The 13,840-nt window shown below is 37.1% G+C and overlaps 2 protein-coding genes across 2 annotated transcripts; both read left to right on the top strand.

Moving 5' to 3' along the window:
• Positions 1-2,917: 2,917 nt before the first annotated feature.
• Positions 2,918-7,260, top strand: LOC129314566 (vacuolar protein sorting-associated protein 24 homolog 1). The gene is made up of 6 exons (XM_054958045.1): positions 2,918-3,294; positions 3,378-3,454; positions 4,401-4,503; positions 4,864-4,985; positions 6,679-6,870; positions 6,969-7,260. The coding sequence occupies exons 1-6, from the start codon at positions 3,183-3,185 to the stop codon at positions 7,047-7,049; spliced, it is 687 nt and encodes a 228-aa protein (XP_054814020.1). The 5' UTR covers positions 2,918-3,182; the 3' UTR covers positions 7,050-7,260.
• A 2,811-nt stretch (positions 7,261-10,071) lies between these two features.
• On the top strand, positions 10,072-13,790 carry LOC129312849 (serine carboxypeptidase-like). Its single transcript, XM_054955601.1, is given in 10 exon segments — positions 10,072-10,437; positions 11,113-11,281; positions 11,573-11,692; positions 12,038-12,056; positions 12,059-12,180; positions 12,276-12,426; positions 12,552-12,640; positions 12,765-13,023; positions 13,122-13,255; positions 13,445-13,790. Coding segments are annotated over 10 exon segments (1,527 nt in total). The 5' UTR covers positions 10,072-10,093; the 3' UTR covers positions 13,565-13,790.
• Positions 13,791-13,840: the final 50 nt, after the last annotated feature.

Here is a 13,840-nt window from a genome sequence, read left to right as displayed (position 1 = left end):
TGCCCGATGACTTCAAGCCGTTTGAGGTACACACTGATACCTCAGACTTTGTAATAGGGGGAGTATTAATGCAAGAAAGGCACCCTATTGCGTATGAGAGCCACAAGCTAAATGAAACCGAGAGGCGCTACATAGTGTAAGAAAAAGAGATGTCTGCCATCATCCATTGTCTTTAAACCTGGTAGCATTACTTACTTAGAAGTAAGTTCACTATAATGATGGACAACGTTGCTACAAGCTACTTCCAAACACAAAAAAAGCTCAACCTAAAGCAAGCTCATTGGCAAGATTTTCTTGCTAAGTTTGATTATCGGTTAGAGTACAAGCTAGGCAAAGCAAACGTGGTGGTAGACGCGTTAAGCAGAAAAGCCGAGCTAGCTACTCTCACAGCAAGCATGCCTAGAACGATTTCCATGAACAAATCAAGGAAGGTATGTCTCAAGACATTACTACAAGCGACTTAGTAAAGCTTGCTACAGAAGGCAAGGCTTGAAGATTCTGGGTGAATGATGGAATACTCTACACCATTGAGAATTGAGTCTATGTGCCAAAATAAGAAAACCTTTAAAAGGATGTCCTTAAAGGATGTCATGATTCTATGTGGGCTGGACATTCAGGTATGACTAGAATACTTGCTCTCGTACAAAATCACTTTTACTAGCCACATATGCAAGATGATGTCGAAGCATATGTGAGGACATGCTTAGTATGCTAGTAAGATAAAGTTGAACAACAACATCCTGCTGGTCTACTCGAACCTTTGTCAGTGGCTGAAAGACCACGGGAGAGTGTCTCAATAGACTTCATAGTTGCTCTCCCTAAGTCCAAAGGATATGGGAGTATCATGGTGGTGGTTGATAGATTCAACAAATATGCCACCTTTATACCAACCCCAGTATATTGCAAAGTTGATAAAGTTACACGCTTATTTTTCAAGCATGTCGTGAAGTTATGAGGGATTCCTTGAAGCATCATCAGTGATTAAGATCCTCGATTCATCGAGAAATTTTAGAGAGAACTTTTCAAGCTCTTGGGGATAGACTTGAACTTCTCAACAAGCTTTCATCCTCAAAGCGATAGACAAACAGAGTGGATCAATGCTTTGTTAGAGCTCTACCTTCATCACTACGTGAGCGCTCATCAACAAGATTGGGCTAAGTTGCTTGATGTGGCCCAATTCTCTTACAACTTGTAACGAAGCGAGTCAACAGGTAAGAGCCCTTTTGAGATAGTTACCGGGCAACAACCTCTAACCCCCCAATGCACTTGCCACACTATATAAGGGAGACAATCCAGCTGCCTATAAAATTACCAAGGAATAGCAAGAAGAAATTGACATTACTCGTGCATGCCTGGACAAAGTCTCCCGTAAAATGAAGAAGTAGGCAGACAAGAAACGGTGCCCCATTGAGTTTCAAGTTGGTGACTTGGTCGTGGTGAAGTTACTGCTGAATCAATTCAAGTCACTATGCAAAGTCCACAAAGGCTTGGTCAGGAGATATGAAAGCCCTTTCCCTATCGTCAAATGTATGGGAAAGGTTGCATATTAGGTACAACTCCCTCCCAAACTTAAGATTCATCCAGTCATTCATGTTAGTCTCTTGAAAAAATACTGCAGATATGAAGAAGATCCATCTCAAGGTATCTCTAAGAGAGCACCAACAGCGATCGTCACTAAGTACGACAAGGAGATAGAAGAAATCCTTGCTGACAGGGTGATCAAAAAAAGAGGAGTTCCCAACTACATTGAGTACTTAATCAAGTGAAAGGGTTAACTAGACTCTGAAGCTAGTTGGGAACGTGAAGACATCCTGTGGCAATTCACTAACCAAATCCAACACGACAAGTAGGAAGGCATGACGAGGGTGTTGCGAAATTAAGTAGGGGTGAATGTCACAATTCATTATTTTTCATGAGGTTAAAGAGCTCTAGAACATTCCAGAACCCTCCAGAAAGCTCTTGAATAATCTTATGAGTGCTAGAGAGTGCAAGAATGTTCTAGAAAAATCTACACAACTCTAGCCTCAATATTTTAATATTTGCCACTAGATATTTTCATATAAATATCTAGATATTTGTTGTAAATATCTAGGAGAGAATTCTAGAGAAACAATTTGTAACCATCGAATTGATTTAATCTCCACCGTCCATTAAGGAGGTGGGAACTTTCTAGATCTAAGGGGAGGTCTATAAATACCTCACCCCTCCTCATTTGTAACCAACTTTGAATTCTCAAAGCAATACTACTCTCACATTCTCTAAGCTCTCTTTCAAGTATCCTTTGCCCTCAAGCTTTCTCTTTCCTCAACTTAATCAAGCATTCTCTTTTTCTACGAGTTAGGCTAACTTAGCAACTTCTAATAAAAATTGTCTAAGTGCCACACGGGTTACGAGTCGAAAGACTAACCCCGTGATAATATGCCTTCTTGTAGTTCATAAATAGTTTCAGCAAAAGGATGAGGTTAACATCCCTTTAAATCAGATTAATTGCCTTCAAGGAATCAAAATATATCACAGCTTTCTCAATATTAAGACTAAAACAAAGCTTCAGCCCACACTTAATAGGATGTACTTCAGCTATGGCAGTTGGTAAACTTCCCAAATTACTAATAAAACCTTTCAACCAATCTTTTGTAGTTAATCAAAACTACTATGAAGTTTAAACAAACAAATGCGCTCATAATATACATTTTTTTATTTCTTAGTAGAAAAGTCATTCAAATGTTACTTTTGTTTAGCTATCTATCATATAATTTTTAGTTTGAATTTAGATATTTTTGTGTAATGATACACTAAAAGTTAATTTCTAATATTTATTTCAATTTAGCAATTTTATTATTATTGTTGTTGTCAATATTATTAATATTGTTATTATTATTATGGTTGATCTAAGGTGAATTTAGATTTACGGTTGTTCCTGATGAGCCAGCTCTCAGTTTTTCTCCCTTTCTTTCTCGATTTTCGAATTTTCTTTTTGGGACTTGCCTTTTTGTGGGAAGACGCGTAAGGTCAAAGCAGACGGTGAATTGCACAGGGCTTCCTTTTCCTGGAGGATTTGTACGCTCAGCAGCGGAAACGGATAATCGTTGTTGACGAATTGCCGGCTGCAGACCATAAAAGACGAGATTGGGAGGCCATCGTTGCTTGGACAGCACCTATTGAGCATTAGGGATTTCGGAGAAATGGAGAAGGTGATGAATGTACTGAGGCCAAAGCCTAATCCACAACAGCTATTGAGAGATTGGCAGCGCAAGCTTCGTCAAGAGTGTCGCAACATCGAACGCCAAATCCGAGGTGATGATATTACAATCTTTTTTGAATCTAGGTTGTTGTTCTTGTTGCCGTTGTAGTTGATTTATAATTATGGGTTCGATCAGATATACAAAGAGAAGAAAAAAATGTACAGAAGGCAATAAAGGAGGCAGCTAAGAGAAATGACATGGGCTCTGCAAAGGTATTTGGAAACTTAAGGTTATGTTATTTCTGTTTATTTGCTGTTATTTTACTGTTGATAGTGCCAGTGAGGAAGTTTAGGCAATGTCACGCAATCAGATTTTTTGACGACTGTGTGTGTGATCATGTTTGCAGGGGAGTAACAATGGTTTTGGTGCTTTCTGATCTCTGGTTTAACAAGAGTTGTTATCCGGTTATTATGGTTTTCTTTTTTTCTTTTTAATTTCATTGCACATGGAATCTAATCTAGAACTTATATTCAAACCGTCAAACCTCGCACCCAACAACCAATTCTAAGCACAATTCTAAGCACATAACTCTAGAATCTGGATATGTTATTATAATTAAAGGAAAATTTGGGGAGAAGATACAAGTCATGTCCAATTGCAAAAATTGTGTAATATCGTATGGCTTACTTAAAAGACGTATTTACACGTTCTATCATGGTCATCACATTTAGCATGAGTGGATGTCGAGAAGATCGTAATAAAGTCTTCCTTCTTATGCGAGGTTTTACTACCAAGACATTCAAGTTACCAGTGAATAAAATTGTTTCGAAGTATTTATTGTCTTTTTTGGTTAACCAAGTCCCAAGTGCTTATTGAGACGTCGCTTGACTAATTGGAAAAGCAAAACAAACAGTGAATTCCTTTCGTCCACCCAAGCTCATCCAGGGAGGGGAGCTTGGGTTTGGATTTGAGAATAATATGGAATATGGGCCCTTGTCTTTTTTATTATTTCCATGCTAGACATAAAAAAGCATCAGGTGGGATGATGCATGAGCTAAGTATTAAAAAGTGAAAACAGAGATTAACTGTTATTGGCTGCTATTTGGGACCTTTGGATAGGACTTTTGAGAAGATGATTTTCCTCTGTTGAGACTTAAGGTACACCTTTTCTGAAGACTCTCATTATTTTCCTTCCTGTGATGTTTTTGCAATTTGCAGGCACTTGCAAAGGAACTTGTAAGATCTAGGAAAACAGTGAACCGTCTTTATGAAAATAAAGCACAGTTGAATTCAATATCAATGCATCTTGGGGAAAGTGTTGGTAGGTTGTGCTGCTTTTCACTAGCTTTAACTTACTGTTACTTCATATCAAATCAAATATTCTTTGTCCAATTTCTTAACTCACTGATTAAATGGCTTGTATGACATAGCACTCACATATAGGCACTTACTTGTATATTTTGCTTGTGAATTTGTTGTCCTGTTTAATAAGTATGCTTTTACCATCCCTCAAATTAGTTCAGTGTATGGGTAACATTTTTCTGTATCTTTTATGGTTTTTGTAATGTAGTATAATGATATGATTTGAATTCAATTAGCTATTATTCTTTTTGCCACAAATTCTCTTGTTATGAGTTATTGTGAAAGATTTGAATGTTTTATTTTTTGTTTGCACTTTCAGCAATTGCTCGTACTGTGGGACATTTATCCAAGAGTGCTGAGGTTATGAAGCTTGTCAACAACCTCATGAAGGCTCCTGAGGTGGCTGTGACAATGCAAGAATTCAGCAAAGAAATGACAAAGGTATGCTTGCAACCGAGGTGCTTATTCATTTGGAAGAAGGCAGATACCCCTCTTTTGTCCTCGTCCCCCTTACTCTGGGCAGAGATGTTTTGCAATGCATTCTAAGTGCTTGTCCCCCCCACCCCCAAAAAAAAAAAGTTTTTCGTGAAGGAAGAAGATGACATCACACCCAATTATTGAGTTGTTTTCTTTCTACTTTTATTTTCTTTTACAAGAAGTCAAGTGAGAGGAGTTTTTGTTATGAGAAGTTAGACGAGTGAATTATGGTGTTGGATTTTGCATGAGTGTCAAATGATCAAGGATTAAATGGCTTCCTTCAAAGTTTGTGAGTGCAATAACTGAAATGCCCAATATGATTGTATCTGGCTGGAAGGTTAATGGTAGGCTCCCTTCAATATGATTATAACTGAAATGCCCAATATGATTGTAAATGGCTCCCTTCAAAGTTTGTTTTTAAGTATATTATTGCCACCTGTTTCTGGAACTGTCAGTAGTGGGTAAGATTTTATCATGTTACTGGTTGGAGTTTACCTGTACCTGCTAAGTTTTTGGGTTCAAGAAGTCAGTTTTGAGGGCCAATAAAAGGTTAACCTTTTGATCTCCTAAAGGTGTCATTTAGTCTCCTGATATATGAGTTGTAATGTTTTGGCATGAATAATATGTTGTTTGACTTTAGAACTCGGGCATCTCAAATTAGCCCCCCATCTTAGTTTTCCGGAGCTGAGGTTTAGAATTGATGTACCCTATACACACAATGAATATTCGTTTCATCAACCTCAATGAACTCCCCCTGATATTGCATCATGGATTGGTATTTTCTGTTTGCAAATTGCAAACACATGATGCTTCACTGAAACAGAGACTTATTTCATTTTTCGTATAAAAAATTAGGTTGCCTTTTTATAGCTATGGCCTATGTGCAAACACAAAATACTTTAGGAATAGGTTATGGATATATGATTGTATAGCTGACCTTCGGAGACTGAAGTCAGATCAGAAAACACATTCGTGGTTTCAGACATGACAAATCCCAACACATAAGTGAATACAATGATAGCAGAACCATGTTTGCTAAAAAAGAAGTCTTATAAATGATAGCACTGAATACAAGCGCACGAGACAGCACAGAATTCTCCTGGCCTTTGATTCAAAAAGAGTGAATGCTTCTATTATATCCACCCTGCATATACTGTACAAAATTAGGTAGTCCAGGATAGTGTTTAGTTGCTGCCTGGCATTTCTCCACATGAAAGGTGATCTGATGAGCTGCATATAATGTTACAAACTTAGTGGTTGTTCATTGTGACTAACTAGTCATCTGTCGTTTTGAGTGACCATAGTCCATCAGTATGATATTTGATACTAGTCTGTACTTTGTCTAATTTTTAAAACCATTAGCATTTTATGCATTGAAATATACATGTGGCAGATTGTGTCTCTTTAGTATTTGGGAGGGAAACAGGCTCTGTTTATCTTGTTCAAAACAATAGGCATGCAATACCTATGTCCTTGTTATCATTACTCTAGTAGTGTTTGCCCATTTTTGTTATTATTATTATTATTATTTCTTATTTTAGCAGGGATGAACAGTTGTTTCTATTGATAGAGTTGCTTGTTTCATTCCTTTTTTCTGTCGTTCATTTCTATTTTATTTACCAAACAATTATAACAAATTTACCTATTTTATTTTTAGGCAGGAGTAATTGAGGAGATAGTAAGTGATGCCGTTGACTCAGCACTAGATTCTGAGGACATAGAAGATGAGATTGAAGAAGAAGTTGATAAAGTTTTAACTGCAATTGCTGGTGAGACAGCTGCACAGCTACCAGAAGCTGTCAGGAAGGAAAAGGTGAAGCAACCTGCTCAAAGTGTCGAAGCTACAGAGGTATGTGCAATTCATGAGCCTTGTGTGGTTTTTTTCTTCCTTAGAAGTCTTGTCTTCCTCGGAGTCAAACTAACCATGCAATTTGCTACCCTATGCAGGAAGATGCTATAGCTGAGGGAGTTGATGATGAGGAGGAAATGGAAGAAATTAGGGCACGACTTGCTAAAGTGAGATCATAAGCTTAGCTGAATTCTTGCAGCATCTCTGGTGTATTATGAGGAAGATAATGACAGATTTGTTTCCGAATTGATATAATATAATTAGAAAGGCAAAACCAAAGTTACGCCTAGAATAGAAGATTCTGGGAGCAGAGTTATATCGTGTAAATAACACTCAAGTTCTTGGAAGAGCAACAAAGTTTATATGAGCTTGGTTGAGATGTTTTGTAAAGCGTTTTGAATTAAACTCCGCTTGATAGTTAAATTCTCACTAACTAACTCGTGCACCGCCGAATGCTCAATACCCCATTGACCCGCTTTCATTTTTGGAACCACCGACAGTTAACCTTTTCCATGATCCGCGAATGGTGGTCAAGATTGGTTTTTATACAAAGAACCAAGCTTCTGTATAACGTGGGATGACTTAAATGTATCTCTATTTTTTTTTTCCGGTCATAAATGTATCTCTATCTCATTATCATATTAAAAAATTTGTATAAGGATTGCAGAGAAACGTTGTCACATGCTGAATATTTTCTTTGCAGCATGTGAAATCTCCCTCAGCCTTTTCTGATCCATATAACTAGGAGGAATGGCTTTTGAGCCGCCCCCAATCAATAATCGAGAATATTTTATTTTAATTCTTTATTATTATAATTATGATTAATTGAGTGAGATAACTCAACTCTGACAGATCCCTTCATCCCAAAGTTATGCCAATTTGGTAAAGCTAGAAATTGGTACCCCTAAATGTGACCATGTGCCTAGCTGAGTTGTAAATAAGAGCTGATTATTAAATATCTATGAACAAATCGTGTAATTCAAGATCCATTTGTTGAAGATAAAAATGGAACAAATGGATAAATAGAACAGAAGATCATCAATATATCAGGTTATGAAACCTATTATCCACTGTTCATTTCTACTTGTCACTTTTTTACATCATTTCTTCCACTTCTACCTCTGAATATAAGAGGTCTGGCTGAAAGAAATATGCAAATCAGAAACTCATCATAACTCCTTGGTAGTGGAGGAAGTACAGTTCACGACGCTATCCTTTTAAGGGAAAAACTTGATGCGATCAAATGACGAAACTTGTCTGAATTTGCATTAAGAGAACATATGGGAGATGACATGGCGCTCTCTCTCTCTCTTGCTGAAGAAAACAGTCACAGATCTCAAATGACATGAGCAAATGCTTTAGCAGATCAAAACTCATGATGTAGTGGTTTCTGTGACGGAGAATCAACCAAAAGAGAAGCAGTTATCTGAAGATACGCATCAAGCAACAAAAGTTGACGTGAGTTTTGGTTAAAACTTTCTGTTTTACATTTTTTAGGTCCCCAGAAAACTACAATGCGTGAGTCTGAAACCATTAGCCATCAAATACAGCTTATCTTTTTCATCCGAGTATAGCATACTTTTGGGTCAAGATATCCGCTAATGGCATGTACTGTTTAGTGTTAGTGCCCTTTGCGATCTGGAGTCTGATCCATAATTGCCTACATCTAGTTTTTGTTTCATTGTTAAAAAATTTATTTAAATGAAATTATACTATTCTTTGGGGGAAAGACCCTTTTACATACCCTTGATCAAATGAACATTTCGAGAATTATAACTAATTTTTTAAGGGAAAGTATTAACTATAAAAGAAGAAACAAACTGAATTCGATAATGACAGAGGTCAATAATCCCACGCGAAGATGATCAAAATACAGTGTACAAGGTACCGATACCTTATCTTGTGGGCTGTGGCACATATGGATGCGCAATGACGAACGCGGCTACGTCTCAAAGTATATCCCGAAGATAAGGGTTATCTTCTATGTCACTCATAATCATAACAACTATAGGATAGCAAACTCAGTGTTTATATCTGATTAGGGACAATCATCGCTATTGTGAAACACAAATGAGTTTGATAGGGATCGTATGGGGTAGACAGTACACAAGCGGGGTTTTTTTTTTTTTTTTTGGTTCATGTTGTTTTTAGTTTATTCATACGATTTGGTCAAATTTGCGTGTTTATGTGCTCTCAAGGCACTAGTGTGTTATCTTACACGCAACACGTGGTTTAGGTTTAGTTTGGCGCTTTGTGGCTTCACAATTACTGAAATAGAGAGAAATGGTCTAAGGTTGCCATAATGATAAAAGCATCATGACATTAGGACGTTACTCTATCATACAATGACTTGTTTTAGTAAGAAGGAGTCAGACTGGACAACCTTTGATGACTATTTTTCAATTATCATCACACTACAACATCGCTTCATGCTTGGAAGGCATGTCATGTATAATAAATGACTCTTTGAAGGGTGTGGTGTGGGGAAGAAGGCCGTCCTTCCAAGTCATGTTAGCTAGTCCCTTTATCTCATCTCTTGAGTGCAGAAATAGTCTTCATGATTTAATTCCAATAATTTATCACTCAAATTGAATAAAATTAATCATTGTAATTCTGCTTATTTCAGGGAAAACTATCATGAAATCTCACATTAAAAAATTAATTATTAAAAAATTTATTGAAAATTGAATTAAACTGTATTGACAACACAGCCAATTGTCAATTAATTTTATAGTAATTAATTTTTTAACGTAAAACATGATTATAATTCTCCTTATTTTATAATGACTTCAGTCATGTAATATTATTTATTTCCTTCCTTCCTCTCTGATTGCGTAATATCATTGTCCCATGGCATCAAAATTCCGAAATGACTGGTGTTGAGTTTGTTCTCACTTCAAGTCAATACAATATTAATTAAATTATAAATAAAAGAAAAAAATGAGCAGGGGTAGATTAAATAATTTATTTTCTTTTGGTGAAACTGCCCGGGAGAATATTTACCAAAACCAGATTCTGAAAAAGAACAAAAACTTGCAGAAAAGAAAAAAAGAGGTTTTATTAGTAAAAAGAAAAGCAAATTATTTAATAATTAAAAGAGAAAAGTGATGAAGACCGTTAACCCTCTGATACTCAACCTTTTCGTCTACGACTTTACGGTCTTTGAGGCCAAGCACTATAAATTCCACCCTCATTCCTTCACACTTCTCACAAACCACCAACTATGGAAGCATCGTCTTCAACCTCTCTGTCTTCTCTTCTGTTTCTTCTCTTCCTCGTTTCACCCTTCTGCTCTGCAACTTCACCCACCACCACTGGCAATGACCTTCGTTTATCTTCCACGGCCTACCTCCCCAAGGTACAAGCAGAAAAGCTCATAAGAGAGTTAAACTTGTTCCCGAAAGAATCAGTCAACACGCGATCCAGCGATCCTCTGTTTTCCCCTGAGAAGATTGTGGAGAAGAAGTTCACATTTCCTAATCTTAATGCTGTTTCTGGTGGGCCTTCAATGGAAGAGCTCGGTCACCATGCAGGGTATTATCGTCTTCCTCATTCCAAAGCTGCAAGGTCCGTGACTTTACTCCCATTTATTTGGTCATTATGTTCAAAATTTGGCTTGTCATCTCCTCTGTTTTATTCTCTCCGGTCAGAAATATTTGTTCAAGTTAGATACAGAGTTCTGGAATTCTTTTCCGTGATTTCAAGCAATTATTTAGATTCAAATTGATCAATAAAGTGGTGAGATATTCCAAGTTTGGTGGGAAAAGTTGAAAGAGCTAGTGTGAAGACAAATAATATCCTGTTCAAAAGTATGCATACATAATCAAAACTCATATCAAATCATCATTAATATTCGAAAGGCAAGGAAAATACTTCATATTAATGATTATTAACGCGAAAACGAGTCTTGCAACCCCACTATTCTTCTTTAGAGGTATATGTTCTTGGAATCTTGGAAAACTCAGCAATTGACTTTTACTTTTAGTCCTATTCGCGTGTTCGGATCACAGCTTTCGTTGACAAGGCCATGTTATTTTCATTTGATAGCCAATACTCCTCGCCGCATAACAGGCTAAAGAAAGTTATTTGGTCTTTGTGCGTGCATAACATTTGGGGCTGAAAAAAGTCGTAAAATTGTCATCTTGTACTTGATTATTGGCAAATACTTCGGTCCAGAATTGTATTGAAGTCTTGAAGGTTGAAGGGCGTCATTAATCAATTCTTCTGTGTGTGTGTTTGCAGGATGTTCTATTTATTCTTCGAATCTCGGAAGAGTAAGGATGATCCTCTGGTCATATGGTTGACTGGAGGACCAGGATGTAGCAGTGAACTAGCCATGTTTTATGAGAATGGCCCTTTTCAGATCACAAACAATTTGTCTCTTTCATGGAATGAATATGGCTGGGATAAGGTGCCTATCATTTCTCCTTGCTTTTTCCCCGACATAATTACCCACTCTTTATAACCGACTCCGACCATTTCTCTCTGTTTTGTCAAGCCCATGATTTCTTTTATAAAGGCACGTCTCAAAAAATTTGTTAGTTACTATGTGCATATCTGTTCACATCTCACTCTGGCGATCTCTCAGCTTAGAGAATCAAGCTTTTCCATTAATTATTTATTTTGGGCGAAAAAGAGAATCAAGGTTGTTGAACCACTTGAATTTGCCAATTCCTATTACTGATATTTTCTCAATTCGTAGGCCTCAAATCTTCTATATGTGGACCAACCCGTCGGGACAGGTTTTAGCTACACTTCTGATGAAAATGACATTCGTCACGACGAAGATGGTGTTAGCAATGACTTGTACGACTTTTTGCAGGTAATATATATATATATCTTCTCTTCCTTTTCTAAGAAATCAAAGCGTATGGCGACAGACGCCTTTTTTCCTCTTTTCTTTTCTTTTTCTTTTTCTTTTTCTTTCTTTGTTTTTTTTTGGTTGTTGGCAAAGAAATTACCTATTACTAATAGCTCGTTCGCTGAACAAGGTGGACTTTTGAAATTAATGTATAGTGTACTTTTGAAATTACAAAAAGGTAATTTTAGTCTAAAATAAAATTCATGTGTGCGAAATACTATAAACCATACCAAAGTACGATAAACAAATGAAAAAGAGTTCATGCTATGCTGCAATAAGATTCAAAATATTTAAGGATCATGGCAGGCATTTTTCAAGGAGCATCCTCAATTGCTAAGAACGACTTCTATATCACTGGAGAATCATATGCGGGGCATTACATTCCAGCTCTTGCTTCCAGAGTTCACCAAGGAAACAAAGAGAAACAAGGACTCCACATAAACCTCAAGGTCTTGCCCTGTTTCTCAGACAACCATCATCCTAAATGTTGATCGCTTCAGCTTCCATGTATTGGTTTATCTAATCCCTTGTGATGTTTAAACAGGGATTTGCCATTGGCAATGGGCTAACCAATCCAGAAATGCAATACCCTGCTTATACAGACTATGCGTTAGACAGAGGTTTGATTAACAAGGCTGATTACGACAATATCAGCAAGTTACTCCCTCCATGCATTCATGCAATTAAAACTTGCGGTACCTCTTTCGCTCAAACACCTTCTGGTGGGAAAAAAAGAAGAAGAAGAAGAAGAAGAAGAAAATAAATGGAGTAAATGATTTCTGTTCAATAACATTATTCTTGGTTGGTGTTTGTATTCCAGGCACTGAAGGCGGAGATGCCTGTGTATCCTCATACATTGTTTGCAATAACATATTCAATGAGATATTGTCTATCTCAGGCAACATCAATGTAAGAAACCATGGGAGAACACTGCCTTTATGTACCTAAGTGGCTATTTGAGCGGTGATTCTGAATGATAGTAACTTGTTTCATATTTACTGAGTTTTAACGCATGCTGATTTACAAACTGCAGTACTATGACATAAAGAAGAAATGTGAGGGAGACCTGTGCTATGATTTCTCAAACATGGAGACATTCTTGAACAAGAAGGAAGTGAGAAGTGCTATAGGAGTTGGGGATTTGGATTTCGTGTCATGCAGTAGCACAGTGTATGATGCCATGTTGAAGGACTGGATGAGGAATCTGGAAGTGGGTATTCCTTCTCTCCTTGAGGATGGAATCAAGGTGCTTGTATACGCTGGCGAAGATGATCTCATCTGTAATTGGCTTGGTAAGCCCACTGGATTCATTTTGGACCTATGTTCCTCAGGTGTTAACCACCAGATTGTACCATCAGTTAACTTTACTAATGTGCTGCTAAATTAACAGGGAATTCAAGGTGGGTTCATGCCATGGAATGGTCAGGTCAAAAACAATTCGAGGCATCACCTACAATTCCATTCACAGTTGATGGAACTGAGGCAGGATTGCTCAAAGGACACGGACCTCTCACTTTCCTTAAGGTTTGTTGAGACTCTATAACAAAAACGTAACATGGGAATATTTTTCAAAATATTAGATTATTGACACTTCAAAAAAAAAAAATTCCTTGCATAGTATAATTGTATTAAAATTTTGACAGAAACACCTAATAAATGAACTTATGATTAAATTTTCACTTTTTCTTCCATGACTTGGGTACCGTGAAACAGGTACATGAAGCAGGGCATATGGTCCCTATGGATCAACCAAAAGCGGCACTTCAGATGTTGAGGAATTGGATGCAGGGAAAACTGATCTCAGCAGGAGGAGATCACGCCTCTCCAAAGTGATAGCTTCAAAGCTCAAAACTAAACTAAAACTGAAACCACCCTCCTCTTGAATGGAAGTTATTGGCTTCTTCATGTGTACATGGCTTCGTGCATGATTTGATTATATTTGAAGAGGGGAATAAGATTCATTTTCAAAAAATTTAGAATAGAGAACCGTGCATTAAAATTAAAAGTTATACTGTAAATCTTCCACGCATGTTAATTAAATGCGCACTTTTACATGCAACTATATTTTCTTTAAGATAAATATACTCAGCACAATCTAAACTACAAAAG

This window comes from Prosopis cineraria, unplaced genomic scaffold (genome assembly GCF_029017545.1).
Source record: "Prosopis cineraria cultivar Desert tree isolate PC_DT_omini unplaced genomic scaffold, ASM2901754v1 PC6, whole genome shotgun sequence".
Classification (NCBI taxonomy): Eukaryota; Viridiplantae; Streptophyta; class Magnoliopsida; order Fabales; family Fabaceae; genus Prosopis; species Prosopis cineraria.
This window is presented reverse-complemented; position numbering and strand designations above follow the sequence as displayed.

Coding starts and splice junctions, on each gene's coding strand:
- LOC129314566 (XM_054958045.1), top strand. CDS start 3,183: ATGGAGAAGGTGATGAATGTACTGAGGCCAAAGCCTAATCCACAACAG. Junction 4,986..6,678: donor TCAGCAAAGAAATGACAAAG/GTATGCTTGCAA, acceptor TTTTATTTTTAG/GCAGGAGTAATTGAGGAGAT. Junction 6,871..6,968: donor AAAGTGTCGAAGCTACAGAG/GTATGTGCAATT, acceptor TACCCTATGCAG/GAAGATGCTATAGCTGAGGG.